Raw genomic sequence first — 15628 nt, 5'->3', positions numbered from 1 at the left:
GAAAAATTGCCACACACACCCACCTGAGGCTCTAAGTCCATGACACAGACCTTTCCTTCATCAAGGACAGCATTAACAGCGTCCACACTAGTACCATACAGGTGGCCTTTGTACTCACCATACTCCAGCATCCTGCAGGGGTAGAACAAAGGAAACAAGAACTTCTCTACAAGTAAAATCATAGTAGTAACATGAAAATAATTTCCAATAGAATTGAATATAAATATAGAGATTTAAATTTGCTTGCAAAGAAAAGAATTAGTGGATACTCAGTGGGAGAAAATATATTAGAAGACATAGGTCTTAACTATTTCCTCAGATTCTCCAAATTTTGCAACCTGATTCTGCCCCCTTTCCAAAACCAATGGATTGGTGTACTAGTGTATCAATGTACATTTCCTTGCTTAACTCTTTAGTCCAGAGGAATTTTCCCTGAGGAGTTTTAGAAAATGCATCTTAAAAAATGGAGAATGTCAAACATTTTAAATTTCAAACAACTAGCAGCAAGAATTAGCTTCTGAACATTACCTGTGACTATACATGAGGTTTTCAAATGTTTCTTTCGACACATAGTGATATTCACGCCCATTCATCTCATAACTCTTTGGGGATCGAGTAGTATCTATGAAAAAGGGAAATTAAAGTTTTCAGAATCTTCAAAATATTTTGCTTTGTTATCAATATGCATTTGGATAAAGAAGCTTGATGAAAACAAATAAGTGAATACGTAAACAAACAGATAAGTAAAATGCAAAAACCAAAAAGAGGAAGGCTGAACTGGTGATAAGAAAGAAGTTCTCATATATAATAAACAATCAATAAACATTTATTGAGTGCTCAGAGTGTGGAAAAGAATGTATTGGTATTAAGCCAGGATAAGAAGGCCCTAACAGAACACCTGCTAGAATTCAAAATAGGGGTCTGGGGATATAGCTCAGTGGTACAGCACTTGCCTAGCCTGTGGGAGAGCTTGGGTTCAATTCCCAGCACTGGGAGGAAAGTCCCTTAGTCAAAACAAACAATGATTAATTATGTGTGGACCCTAAAATTCCTGTATACTCCCAGGTAGCAATACCAACAGTACCTTTCGATTGGATAGTACCTTTCTGATTATTTCATTTCATTCCCCATACTCCTAGCTAGATGAATATTACTATTTATATTTTTCTGAAAAGTAACTCATGCCTTTGGAGAGTAAAACTAGCTTTCTTACATTCATGAGACTAAGGAAAAGTGAAGGTGAAACTAGAACCTAGGTATTCTGCCTCTTCCTAGACTACTATTTTCTGTTCTACCAGATTGTCTCAAATTTGAAATAGAAAAAGTCCATGTCATTCTGCAGTCTTGCTCAAATGAAATGTAATGGTACCCAAGTCAGGATGGTGACTATTCTTGGAGATGACTAAAAGGAAAAGTTAGGCCAAGTCTAGATTCAGTCTGATTCTTTAATATGGCTGCTTTAATTTTAGAATCTTCAACTTAAATAACACTTAGTAGAAAATATAAAGTCTACCATCATTCCTTCTACAATTACATTTCTTCATTCAGATTCAATTTAATAATTTAAATTCCTTTTCCATGTAATAATCAAAATTATGAGCTGCATTTATATTTTTGGCATTTCTTCTGCATTTCATCTGTCTCAAATGTGTTGCACAGAGGGAAGCCTGAAGTTAGAGAAGCCAGACGTCAAGAAAGGAAGTAATATTCTCTTCTCTTTCTTTTCATTGCATTTCTACCACTCCTCCCTCAGTTTTATAACTCTACAAAGCTAGAGTGCAGGCAGAGAAAGAAAAAACAGGTCAGAGAAGTTTCCACTTGACGGATACCAAGGCTGCCCTTGGCTTCCTTTAGACTTGTCAGATGTTTAAATCTGGCTCTTTCTCTCATAGATGAGGTATTGGACTATTTTGCAAACCCTACCACCCTACCATCACCACCCACACAACAACTGGGGCTCGCAAATCCAATCTCTTTTCCAGCTTGTCTGTGTAATTCCTTCTATACTCTGATGCGTCTGGGAGTCCCTTTTGGTCTTCAACTGAGGTCTCCTCTTGGGCAGGTGCTAAAATAATCCCAGGCTGACATTTTCCCACACCATCTACCCAGATTTGCCTGTCTACACAGGCAGCTATTTCCCAAATGTCACCATTGGCCTCTTGCTCTAATCTCTTGTCCTTTAGATTTTTCAGGAATACTTCTAACATCAGTCTTCTATGTTCCTCCCTCTACATTCCCTCCATGTAGGGAGCACATATAAAGCTCCCTAAATTAGTCTCCCTATGTTCCTTCCTCCTGCTCTGAAGGGAAGGGGAAACACCACACCCACATGCTCTTCCCACTCGCATTGGACTGGAAGCCATCCCACAGCATGGCTTTCTCCAGTAAAAGTGTCCTTAAAATCTCCCATTATTTCTATTCCCGCCCCTTTCACTCTGCTTATATGTGTGCCAGGCTTAAATAATTTCTACATTCCTCACTTACAAGTTTACATCTTAGTGCCTCAGTTAAAACTTTACCCCCTTTTACATGTAATAGACTATATATGATTAGAAACCTTCTATTTTCTTGAACTCAGGAATTCTAAGTTCTTTTATATTTTTGCAACCAAACTGAGTTTCTTAGAGTGATTTTAAAGGTTTTTTTTTTCGAATAATGAAGCAAATAATAATAATACCTTATTTTTTAGAAGTACAGTTCTCAAATATCTTAAAACTTAGAAAACATACTCTGACTGGATAAATGAATATAGAAAAATATGAAAGATTGCATCTTGGGAGGTGGTAGTGGTGAATAGGTAGCTTATGAGAAATAAAGGAGCCCTGGGTAAAAGGTAATAAGAGAATATGATTTTTAAAAACACCATGTGTGGTTTAATCATACTTAAAATTTACATAAAGTTATATGTGCAAATATTAATTTTTTAGATTAAAAAAATAGTAAGATAGGCAAGAGCCAAGAACAGTGCCAGGAAGATAAGAAGTACTGAATGAATATTTAGCCTTTTTGCTAAAATATTCATTTTCCTGAGAGGTCATTTATATTACTGTTAAGAAATGGAAAGTCACATTTGAAAAGCCTCTCTATCTGAAATGCCAGAATATAGTTAGAAATACTTAGGGACTATCCCTTGTGTCTTACAACAATATGACACGGTTAAGTAAGATTGGGACATTTGAAATAAAGTTTTACCAAAACATGAACTGCTAAAACAGAAACCAAACGTACGTGGCACAGCACTCTGAAAATGGTTGGGATTAAGTTCAATAAGTTGTCTTCTCAGCTCAGTGACTCCAACGCCAGAAGGTCCTAAATATAAAAAGAGTCACATAGAGAAATCATTAGATGTGCATACAAATAATTATGTGCTGAGGTCATTATTTCAGTCCTTTTATTGAAGAAACTTGAGAGCAAATGTTTCTTGGGGAAATTATATAACATCCTTTCTTGTGAATTGATAAAACTCTTGGGAATTTTCTTGGTGACCCGTGGAGTAACCCACACTGCTTCAACATGCAGAAATGAGGTAAGGAATTGCAAGCGCCTGGTACTCCAGTGAACTTTACCTAATGTTGGATGCTGTGAGAACTTGCTGGTCTCATTTAGGATAATCTGAGACATCCTGCCTTTCCTCTTCAAATGAAGTTACTAACATATCACAGTCAGAAATCAGACTTGACAGCCATAGGTTCTGTGACTTAAGGAATTCAAGGGCACATTTCTGACTAGTAGTTATCAGCAAACCATGTCTAAATGGAGGCAGGGCTGATTTTCTGAGCACAGAGGGCCCATGCTTAGGATACCTTACTTTTATTAATGCTCTGCTATACTACCTTGAAATCCTAATAATTTGAACAAACAACTCTTGTGTTTTCATTTTACACTATTCCTTGCAAAGGAGATAACTGGCTCTATAACATGTTCTGCCCTGCTCACAGCCGAACAGAAAATGGCAGTAAGATATAAGCTGCTAACTTTGTAGAGATCTTGGTTACAAAAGCAAGACACTCAAGCTCAACATTTGCCTGGTTCTTTAGTCCCAAAAATACAGTACAGAAGACTTCAGCCACTTTTCTGGAGGAAATGGTTACAAAGTTCTTAGGGAAATCAACTTTAAGTGTTTATTTTCCTAACACAGACTAATGATCCAGTTTGGGGGCATACAGAACAATGTATGCTTACAGAACAACTTCTAAACAGACAGAAGAAATCTCAATTATGACTTTGTCATAATACAACTTTTTATTATGTTCATACATAATATGAACATAATAATTAGGTTTATTAGGTGCATACATGGCATAACATATTCAATTGTATATTTTCCCAAAAGCTTGCTACAATAAAGTTTTGTTTATAAACACAAATATGAAATAAGCTTTTTTTTTTCTCTCCCAGTACTGGGAATTAAACCCTGGAGTGCTCTACCACTCAGCTACATTTCCAGTCTTTTTTACTATTATTATTATTTTATTTTTAAGATGGGATCTTCCTAAATTTCTGAGGTTGGTCTTGAACTTGCAATCGTCTTGCCTTTACCTCCTAGATCTCTGGGATTACAGGTGTGTGCCACCCACACCCTGCTGAAACAGGCTTTTTTTTTTTTAAGGAATTATATATAGGTCTATAAGGATTTCTACTACTCACAATGCAAGACAATCAAATCTAGAAGGCAACTCCCCAATGACAAGTAGAGGCAGAGCATACTGAGACATACCCACAAGCACTATGAGGCGGTGCTTGTCTGTTGGGCGTCGCTGGTACCTCACCACCTCCTCATAAGGGGCACCCACTGCATTGTAGCAGCTGCCAGCGCAGCATGCAGTGGCATGCAGCTGGCTGAGGTGAGACTTCCTTCGACAAAGGCGCATGCTGCGGCGGAAACCAGCTGGGGAGGATGGAAACACACAGAACATGAGCTCCAGGGCAGGAGCTTCAATTCTGATGTAATGTGTGTGATATCTATCTGAAGTTAGAAAATAAGAAAGAATGTGAAGGGAAAATACCCAAATGTCCCATGTGCTATCTAAGTTGCATCCAGCATCTCTTATGTGCCAGGCATTGCACTGGGTGCTGGACCTGTGTGACCAACCAGCCCAAGCCCATCATCTCTTGAAACCTATGTTAATGGAGGAGGAGATACAAAAATAGATAACCAAAATAAATACTTGGGAAAAATGGTAAGTAGACAGAGTGACAGGGGTGCTTTTTTAGACAGTTCAAGAATCTGAAAAGTTGGCATTAAGCAGCTGTCTGGATGCAGAGACGGAGCCAGTTAAGGAAGCATCTAGGGAAAGAGCAATCCAGGCTGAAACAACAGAAAATCAAAGGAGCAGAGAAAGAACTGCGCTTGCAGCATTTGTGGAAGGTCAGGAAGCCCGGATAGCTGCAGGGCAGAGAGTAATTGGTAGTGTAGGAGGAAATGGGGTTGGAGAGGTAGCTGGAGGCAGATCACACAGCATGAGTTGGTGAAGTGTTGGAATGTGGTTCAAGTATAAGTCATTGGACAGTGGAGAGACAGTTTGTGACTTTATTTGATTTCCGTTTCTAAAGGATTCCTCTGATTGCTGTTGGCAGGATGCAAACTGTAGAGTGAGTCAGCCTCAGAGAGAGCAGTCAGGCAGCTACCACCCTAGTCCAAGTAAGAGATGATAGTGGCTTGGACCAGGGTGGACAGGCTTCTCGTTCACATCTTTCAGGTGAATACACTAGAATTCAGATTAACTTGGTTGCTCAGGACTGTGTGATCAGTGGTAAAGTTGGACCTCTTCATCTTGATTTCCAAACTCCTAGAATCCTGCTTTGTCTGCCCATTGAATCAAAGAGCTTTCTGGTACTTTCAGAGCTGTTTCTAGCAGTACAACTAGAAACCACATATGTGTGTGTAATATATACACACACTACTATTTGTATTTGTACCTATACATATTGAAAGTCATGAGATCATACCAATGCTTATGAAATGAGTTCAAACCACAGGATTCATTGCAGCCTTCCCCTTTATTTGCGACTCCCTTTTCTAACAGGAAGAACCCTGTCATTCTGATTCTCAATACGTCTACTTATTACATCAGCTAAGAACACCTGTGTCAGATGGGACCAACAGTAGTGGCAGCCTGACAGAAAGTGTCAGCCCATGAGAGATGAGGTGGGCATCTTTGTAAAGGTTGTGGAGTGTTAGAGGCCAACAAATGGCAACTGCCATCCTCATTTCCTCTGACACTGACCACCTGCATCAGGCCGCCCTCATCCCCTGCACAGATACCCTCCACCTTGCTCTACTCAGGCTCCTCATTCTCCATCTTCGTGCTGCTTCCTACCCTGCTCTACCTTACCTAATGGCTTTGGGGCTGATGATTCTGGAAATAGTACAGAAAGGTGGCCACTTATTTTTTTAAAGGTCCCCCAATGATTTCAAAGTGCATCTAGGCTTGGGAGCCAACACTCTGGTTTACAGACTGCAGCTCTGTGGTTCTCTCTCATCTTATGAAGAGGGAAGTCCAGAGTAGCTCTAACTGAGAGATAACCTGGTCCCTTCAGAAAGCTCTGCCAGGTGACAAACATATAGAAATGTGACCATAAAAGGAGAGTTTAGTAATTAGAGAACTGGTCTCTTTAGAAGGATAAATAGGTTGTGGAACAGACTTGGAGACAATGAAAAGAAGTATGTTTCATAAATAATTAGGAGATACCTAGCGGAAATTAGAAGACTAACAATGAATAATTAATAGATCAGAGCACTGAGAAGAAAAAGCAGACAGATGGAAAACAGGCAAGGAACAATTTTGGAAATGTCCACCAGCAAAAGAAACTTTCAGCAGAACACCAGGCTGATATGAATACCACTTCAAAATGATTGACTCACCTCTTATTAATCATCACTTACCAATAAAGAATTTTTGACCAGAGCCAATAAATTCCTCCTTGTCTGGGACATGTAATGGCAAGAATAGAATATGAAGACAAAGAGAAGTTTACTTAGAACCAATGCATGAAATCATCTTCAGATTGTCAAGTGACGTCGTTTTATTAGGTGGCAGCACAGTTGACTTGATTCTTGAGTGGCTTTCTAAGATTGTTCTCAGCAATTTCCATCCTTTTATTCTCACTCAATAAACTATAGAAAAACATTCTTCAGAACTTCCGTATTATACTGAACTATTTTTATAGTATGGTTAACAAACAAACAAAAAAAAAACTTAGGCTTGTTTAAAGATATAAGAAAAGAGATGGAGCCATAGTAAAAACACAAAAGCTGGGTATTTGTTTTTGAACATATCCTAATAAAACTGATTTTTTTTAAAAAAGAAACTGGCTTTTGTCTTTAACTTGCTTATACAGTGTTCTTACAAGTCCTATAATTACAAGTCTTTGCTAAATATGAGCTTTTATTTTCCATCTTAATATTCTACATAAAATTGGTCCTTGCTCTATGATGATCACTTGTTTTCTTATTGCCAAGAAGCTATAAGACTAAGTGAGGAAAATTGTGCCTGGGACCTGTAGCATATAGACTAGTTCAGAAACCTGTTTCTGCTTCCTCTGAGTCTTTGGACAAACTTATAAACTCCATAAAAAATGTTCTAAAAATGTCATTTCCAAATTATTTGTACTTAAATTTCTTGTCATCTATTCAACTCTGCTTTGCTCATTAAATAACATATAAAAAACATTTGTTCATAGGATGAACTGACATATACAGCCTTCTTTTTCTTAATTTTTATTTAAAAAAAATTTTTAAATACACATTTTAAAATATAAAAAAGACAGTCAGTTACATCTGCTGGTAAGTACATTTTTCATCTCAATAAGTTTAAAAGACAATGTCTACTGAGGAACAGTTTAATAATGCTTAATTACTTCCATCATTTATATTTATTTACTTATTTGCAATACTGGAAATCCCAGGGCCTTGCTCATATTAGGTAAGTGCTCTCATCATCATTCATTTTAAAATGCAGTCTATGAAATTGAGTATTTTATCATTGATTTCACCTTTAACATATCAACTCCTCATCCTAGAAGTTATCCTGTCGATTATTCACTTTGTGGCACACTGAAAGACTTTAAATAGAGCTCTGTCTAGTGTGCCCAGGAAATAAAAATGAACAATTACCTTCTGAAAGTTCCTCTGGGTATTTGGTCAAGTGCAGAAAGAGATGTGAAAAAGTTAAGCCAAGTTAGCCATCAAATACAGGCAAATGACAGCATTCATGTCACTATTAGCAAAAGTTTTAACTTGGGTAAGGCCTGGGACACTCATCTGACCTCACTCTACCGCTGAGGGACAACCATTTTTTCTGCAAGTTGCCTCTAAGACTCTCCATGAAGTCTTTTGATCCATGAATACTCTGTGGGTTGGTACAAGATGAGTCTTGAAAGAGACAACAACCCATTAAAGGCAATGGATTTGAGGCTTCTCTCTCCTCTCCTAGAGGCCATTTTGTGGCACGTTGTGAAGGGGAAGAAGAAACGACATGAGGGTGGGGGTGGGACAGACGCTGCCCCAACCTCTGGTCTGATCATCATCATTCCTTAGCCCTTCCTTGGTCTAATGTACACACTTCCATCTCCAACTGGCCCCTTGGAGACAGGGGAACTGAATATGAAGCAAACTGTTTTGTTGTCTAGACATCTTAAACAGCTGTACTTTCTTTTCTTTTTTTAATGGCCTTCTTAATTAAATGAGCCTCCCAAAGAAATTTAAGGAAGTCACATTATACCTCATGCAGAGATCAAAACTGAAGAACCTTAACTGCTACTAAGTGAGTGTCTAGGTAACAGGAGTAAGTACCATGAATGAATGCCAAGGGTTATCTACTTGGAAAATACACCAGTTGGGTGCTAATTGTTCCTTAATTGAGCTCCTAATAGAGCCAGTTCAGCATGTTCTTGAGAGTTCTTTTTCAACTGAGAGGCTTTGAAAGGAGTGCTTTACATTGCATGCTTTCCTCTGAAGGGCTGATCTTTAAAAACCAGCCACAAACTGCCCTAAAGAATAAGATTTCATAATAACACCAAACTGACCCTCATGTAGCATTTACTAAGTGTGGAGGTGGTGGGGGGTGAGACACTATTCTAAGCACTTTACTTATGCAAATAATCTAATTATGGTTCCCATTGTGTGTGTGTGTATATATGTGTTGCCAGGCCCTTGTGAACGCTAGGCAAGCACTCAGCCATTGAGCTACATCCCCTGCCCATTTTGGAGATGAGGAATCTGAAGGCAGAGGGGGTAAGCACCAGAAGGTTAGCCAGAGTTAATGAGTAATGGACCCAGGATTCATACTTGGACAATGTGACATGAGATCATGGTCTTACCTACAATGACACACTGGCTCAGCTTTCACAGACCCTGAAAATAACGCCCCTGAGCCTCAGCCACAGCCTTAGCTGGTGGAGTATTTTCCAGCAACACAATGAGTTGAGCAGAACAAAGAAGGATGGGTATAACTCAGAGGAATGAAAAACAAAACCAATCCCAAACACTGACCCAAGTATAAATAATTAAATTATCCCCAGTAGACCAACCATCTCATGAAATACAGGAAATTTTAGAAATAATATAAATGATAACTAGTTAATTTAAGTGAGTGGTTCCAAACTCTACCTAATTCAATGCTATCTTTTTTATAACTAATATTTGTAGCAGTCTATTTTTCTGAAATAAAATTCATAGGTGATATAATCTACCACACATGTAACTTTAAAAACCTATACAATGCTCTAACTATAATGTAAAGGAAAAACAAAAGGAAGTAATTTATATTTTAAAAGTATACATACCAAATATAAATTTATGGGCAACATCTTTAAAAGACATAGAAAACTAGTAGATGTTTATACCTACTTAAATGAAGAGGCATAAATTTAAAAGAATCAAGATCAGAAAACATTCTTTATAGGAAGTGCAGAAGAACAGAAAAGAAAAGGAAAGAAGTGGACACTAGAATCAAAAGTAGTCTGCCAAGTAATAACAGACCAGATTGTCTTGTACATGATAAGAAAGGGAAATTGCTTTAGTTGAAATAGGGATAATATACCAAAGAAACTGGAGACCAATGAAATAGAGAAAATGAGGAAATGTAATATACTTGGAATCAGGTAAGTAATGTTAACAGGCCCCAACAGGTTGCCAGCTTTTATAAACCTCCCTGTGGGACATATTTTGCTACAAATGGGGTCAACATTATTTTGCTGGATAGACCCTTGACACTTACTAGGTGTCATCAATAATAACAAGTAATGTATTAAGGAAGAAGAAAATGGATTCAGTATAGATACAATACTTTCCAATTTATTTACTATCCATGTAGTGTAGACAGAAAGTTTGGAATAAAGGACTTCATAATTTCTAAGGCAATGTCATTATGTCTCTCTAGAGTGACCATCTTCTGAACCACTGGGCCCTTCATGTTGACTTGTGAAAACTTACTATCATGTAGTAATGAGCTTTTCCCTTAGATTGGTAATGGGTTTTGCCTAACAGGAAGATATGTGGGTCTTGAGTTGACCCTTCATTGTGCAGGACATTTAACATTCTTGATCCTACTAGGTAAAGGCTGGGAGGGACCCCAATCCATGTGGCAGCCAAAAAATGCTCCCACAGAGTTCTAAAATGCCCAATTGAGGGTAATATTGACTCTAGGAGAAGCACTAGTTAAGGTAAAACTTATACCTCACAACCACATTGTTGATTTTTTAAAAATAAAACTTGTATTTTTGAGATTTACAACATGTTAAAGAATATATACAGATAATAAAATGGTTACTACAGTGAAGCAAATTTACATGTTTACCATCTCATATGTTTATTTTTACTGTTATATCTAAACAATTATTATATCATATCTCTAAATATATGGCTAAATTATATTAAAATGTGGAATATATATTTAAATTCAGTACAAATTTTTCACTTACCAGATTCAAATGTTTCTTCATCTAAGGTTTTCCATGGAGGCAAAAAGCAAAATGGTTATTATATTACTATCTACACTGAGTCTATACTTTAATAATTTAATTGCCTGGCTAATGCTTTTGTGCCTATGCTACCTTTATCAAGGTCAAGACAGTGGTATCTCTAAATCATATACAGATGTCTTAAATGAGATACGTAATACTCAGTAGTTGGGCTGTAATGACAACCAGAGGTGTAGCCAGAACTTAAAATAAATAAATAAATTTTAAAAAGAGAATAAATAAAACACAATTTTAAAAGAGGCTCAGAGAGAAGGGAAAAGTGAAATGTCACAGGAAAACCCTATGGATAGTTGTACACTGCACCACCTTGCTTCTGGAAGACTCGCATGTGTGGGAGGGAGGCCTCTGCCTGCAGAGCTGGGGGCTACAGGCAAGGAAAGGGAGAATGAGTACTTGAATGTCTTGACTGAGCAGGATCAGGTGACTGAGAAAGCATGAGAGAAACCAGCTTCTTTCTTCATTAAAACAATTCTTGTTAGCATTTTAAAAAGGGATTAAGGATTAAAAACGTAAAAATTTATATGGAGGACAATTTGAAAGATATAGTAATATTACCAATGCATATACCCTTGGCTCAGGCAATGGTACATCTTAAGTATACATGTGTGAATGACATATCTATAAAGCTATTCATTGTAACAATGCTTATAGTAGAAAATGGACACAACTCAAATATCTACAAATAAGCAATTTTTAAAAGATAAGATAGAATCATCTTTAAGATATATGAAGTTAACCAGGCGCTTTAGTGCACACCTATAATCCCAGCTACTTAGAAGAATTATTTCAAGTTTGAAGCCAATCTGGGCAATTTAGCAAGACCTTGTCTTATAATTAAAAATTTTAAGGGGCTGGGGCCGTAGCTAAGTGGTAGAGTGCCTGCCTTGCATGTGTGAGGCCCTGGGTTCAATCCTCGGCATTACATAAAAATAAATAAAGATTTAAAAAAAAAAAAATTTAAAGTACTGGGGATGCAGCTCAGTGGTAGAGGGCCCCGGGGTTCAATCCCCAGCACTGGAAGGGAAAAAAAAATGATATACAGTTAGAAGGCCAGGAACAGAACAGTGTATATATCATATCATCAAAGGATGTGTGCATTCATGTTTGGGGAGACAAGATTGAAGTGCAGAAGAAAAAGAAGACACATCATTATTTTTGTATGCAGAGACTGTCTGGAAGGATACTTAAGAAACTGATGTATTGGCTCAAGAAAGAAACTGAGTAGGGGAACATGGAAAGAGAAACTTATTACCGAGTACACTTTTGCAGTTTTTTTTTTTTTTTTAACTTTTGAATGATGTAAAAAGATTACTTAATAAAAATTTGATTAACTGCACAGAAAGGAATTGCATATTACCACAAGTTTAAAAACTGGAATGCATACTTGGTAAACTAACTGTAGCATGAGCATTATTTTGTAGTTGTTCTAGGAAATATATGTAAATCTCTGAAATAGTTCTTTCATTTCTAAAACCTAGATTAACCCATAAAGCCAAGACAAATTCATGTGTCAGGCAAATGACTTTCAGCAAAACCCTAGTGATTTTTGAACCAACCTTAGTACCACCACTAAATTTGAAAAAAAAAAATTTCCAAATTTTTTAGAAAACCTGAAATATAGAAATGTAAAAGCTTTCATATATTTCTAAAAATTCTGGAAGCCATTACTACCTATCTATACCAGAATTTACCAGAAGATGGGGCATCAAACTTAATAACAAAAAGATGTGTTTTGCTTTCTACACATTTGGTATCACAGATTTTATGCTGTTCCGAAAAAACACAGGGAGGAGGAGGAGGGTTACAAGTGTTCCACTGTCTGGTAAGCTGATTGTTAGCACGTGTTCCTGAGGTCATTTCCAAGATGCAGCTTTCTAGAACACTTTCCAGAAGTTTAGTGGGGACCTAGAGACATCCCCAAACTGTGTTTTTCCTTCTATGTGCAGAGCCACAAAAACAGGGGTGGGGTCATTTTACATGTCAATTCTAGAGGAAGGATCTATGGCCTCTTCTACCACCTCTGCTCCAGATAATCTATAGCTGAAGTGCTTCATGTTCCTTCTGGGGGTGAATCAATCAAGAGGAAATGTTACCTGCTTCCACACATTTCTCATCAATCCTCATGTCATCTTCTATAAAAGAGCATAGAAAGGAAGGAGAATTAATGTCAGCATTAAAAACAGTGTTCCCCATGTAGAGGCTGTGTCAACAAAACTGAGACCACCTTACAATGTTGTTTGTGGAACTATCACATATTTGGTGAGATAAAATGGACTTTACTGTATTAGATGAAAATGTGTAACGTAGAAGGGAAAATACATAAAATGTTATATTGGAGCATTGGATTGTCAGTGCTGAGAAAATCAGTTATCTCAAAGACAAATGGGGGAAATAATACCATATAGAATAAGATTCATTGAGATAGTTCATGAAAATATCAGGTACATGGTAAGTGCTCAATAAATGGTAGCTGATTTTACCTTTAGCTGACGCATATATAAGAGAATTAAAGAATGAAACTTAAAAACCACTTATGGGATGAGATAGACATCATTACCCTAGGTACATGTATGACTGTATCTTATCAGATAAGATGGAAGCTTTTATTCATTTAGAGATTACTTTCCAGATTAGCCATTTATATTAACAGGTCATAGCTAAAGTGTTTTTTTGAAAGCAAATAAAAACTACAATTGTCATTTCTAGTTTACAACATAGGTACAGAAACCAGAAATGATTCTCCAATGATCACACAAGGACGCCTGAGGCTCTTTTGACTTGTGACTCTGGAATCTAGGATAGGGGAACTGCTTTTATTCTCCCAAATCAGCAATTCTACATTACTAGCTAGGGTGGGTGCTACAGAATGAATTAGTTCCCACCGTATTCATAGGTTGAAGCACCAGCCCTCAACATGATTGTATTTAGAGATAGGGTCTTTTAGAGATAATTAAGGTAAAATGAAGTCCTTGGGATGGAGCCTAATGCCAAAAGGACTTAGAAGCAGATGAAGAGACAATAGATATCTTCTCAAGTATGTACTTAAGAAAGGCCACATGAATACACAGTAACCAGGTGGCTGTCTACAAGCCAGGAAGAGAGGCCACAACAAAACCAACTTGATCTTGAACTTCCAGCTTCCTGAACTGGAAAATAAATGTCTGTGTATCTCATTAGGCGGCCCACTCTAAAACAGCCCACCCACTGAGTGTCAACCCCTTCCCAAGTGCCAGAGCCAGACTGCCCTTCACAGCGCTGCCGTTGATGTGGCCTTGGATACACAAACCTAAGCGAACCCTGGACTGGGCTCTCTTCCACCTCCTCTGGTTCCCTGCCTGTGTCATATATAACTCCTGTCCTTGGAGGACCCAGGCTGGAACCTATGCTGAGAGACAAATTCTCAGAAATCCCTCTCAGGAGTTCTCAGGTCTCTTGTTTGTGCATGTACATGTGCATTTGTGACATCATAGTGCATTATCTGGATGGCTGGAAATGGACAAGGGGAAGAGGTAGTCACTGAAGGTTCTACTTGCCCCCAATACAGGGCCATTCAGATAAGATGGAAGCTACATTGTTTGCAACTTCTGACAAACGTTATTGGGGTTTTCCTGAACCTCAATATTTTCATCCATAGATGGGGAAAATAATTGCAATCTCCCTGTAGTGTTTTTTTTTTCTTTTTTTCTTTCCCCTTTTTAAATTTGTACATTATAGTCTTATAGATTTTTTGCTACACATTCATACATACAAGATAACAATATAATTTGGCCACTATCACTCCCCAGAACTTCCCCCCGATCCTTCCCTCCTCTCACCACCTGGTCCCTTTAATCTACTGCTCGCCTTTGATTTTCATGAGATCCACATCCCCCTTTCTTTTCCTTTTGCCTCTATAGCTCCCACATATGACAAAAAACACACAACCTTTGACCTTCTGAGTTTGGTTTATTTTGCTTAACATAATGGTCTCAAGTTCCATCTATTTTCCTGCAAATGACATAATTTCATTTTTCTTTATGACTGCATAAAACTCTATTTTGTATATATTCCACATTTTCTTTATCCATTCATCTGTTGTTGGACACCTAGGCTGATTCCATAGTTTGGCTATTGTGAATTGTGCTGCTATAAACATGGGTAGCATGTATCACTGTAATAAGATGACTTTAATTCTGTAAGGTAAATACCAAGAAGTGGTATTGCTGGGTCATATGGTGGTTCCTTGCCTAGTCTTTTGAGGCACTTCCATACTGATTTCCACAGGGGTTGTACTAATGTACAGTCCCACCAACAGTGTGAAAGCATCCCCTTTTCTCTACATCTTCTCTACCATTTCTTATAGTTTGCATTTTTTTTAAACTTCAGAATTTATTTAAACAGGAAACCTGTAGATTTAAACAAGAGGGGGAATGGAAGGTAAAAAACAGCATCTCCAGGATGTTGTGCCCTCCCAAATAGTAAAACAGGTATAAGGAGCCCAAAGACCATATGCCTACCCGATGAGGCTCTGCACACACTTTAGACTACTGAACTCTAAGCTTCATTGTACAAATCACACTTGAAATGTGTATCAAAATCACCAGCCAAAACAGCTTTTCAAAGCTGAAGGCTCAAAGCCCAAGTTTACATACCATCACAGTGTGGA

General features: G+C 37.7%; 1 protein-coding gene across 2 annotated transcripts in view; it reads right to left on the bottom strand.

Moving 5' to 3' along the window:
* The window catches only part of Mpp4 (MAGUK p55 scaffold protein 4), a 38207-nt gene that overhangs the window by 5490 nt on the left and 17089 nt on the right, over positions 1-15628 (bottom strand). Inside the window, exons 12-19 of one of the 2 annotated variants that reach the window (XM_076866437.2) lie at positions 13077-13115; positions 10924-10944; positions 8117-8131; positions 6887-6928; positions 4718-4888; positions 3229-3309; positions 529-622; positions 24-132 (exon numbers count right to left, since the gene is read on the bottom strand). In XM_076866437.2, the coding sequence (XP_076722552.2) occupies positions 24-132; positions 529-622; positions 3229-3309; positions 4718-4888; positions 6887-6928; positions 8117-8131; positions 10924-10944; positions 13077-13115 (572 nt within the window). The remainder of the gene's footprint in view (positions 1-23; positions 133-528; positions 623-3228; positions 3310-4717; positions 4889-6886; positions 6929-8116; positions 8132-10923; positions 10945-13076; positions 13116-15628) is intronic. The other variant, XM_076866438.2, reaches the window with a different exon arrangement.

Source organism: Callospermophilus lateralis, chromosome 9, assembly GCF_048772815.1.
Source record: "Callospermophilus lateralis isolate mCalLat2 chromosome 9, mCalLat2.hap1, whole genome shotgun sequence".
Taxonomy (NCBI): domain Eukaryota; kingdom Metazoa; phylum Chordata; class Mammalia; order Rodentia; family Sciuridae; genus Callospermophilus; species Callospermophilus lateralis.
Note: the sequence above shows the minus strand (reverse complement) of the source record. Positions and strands in the feature narration are given on the sequence as shown.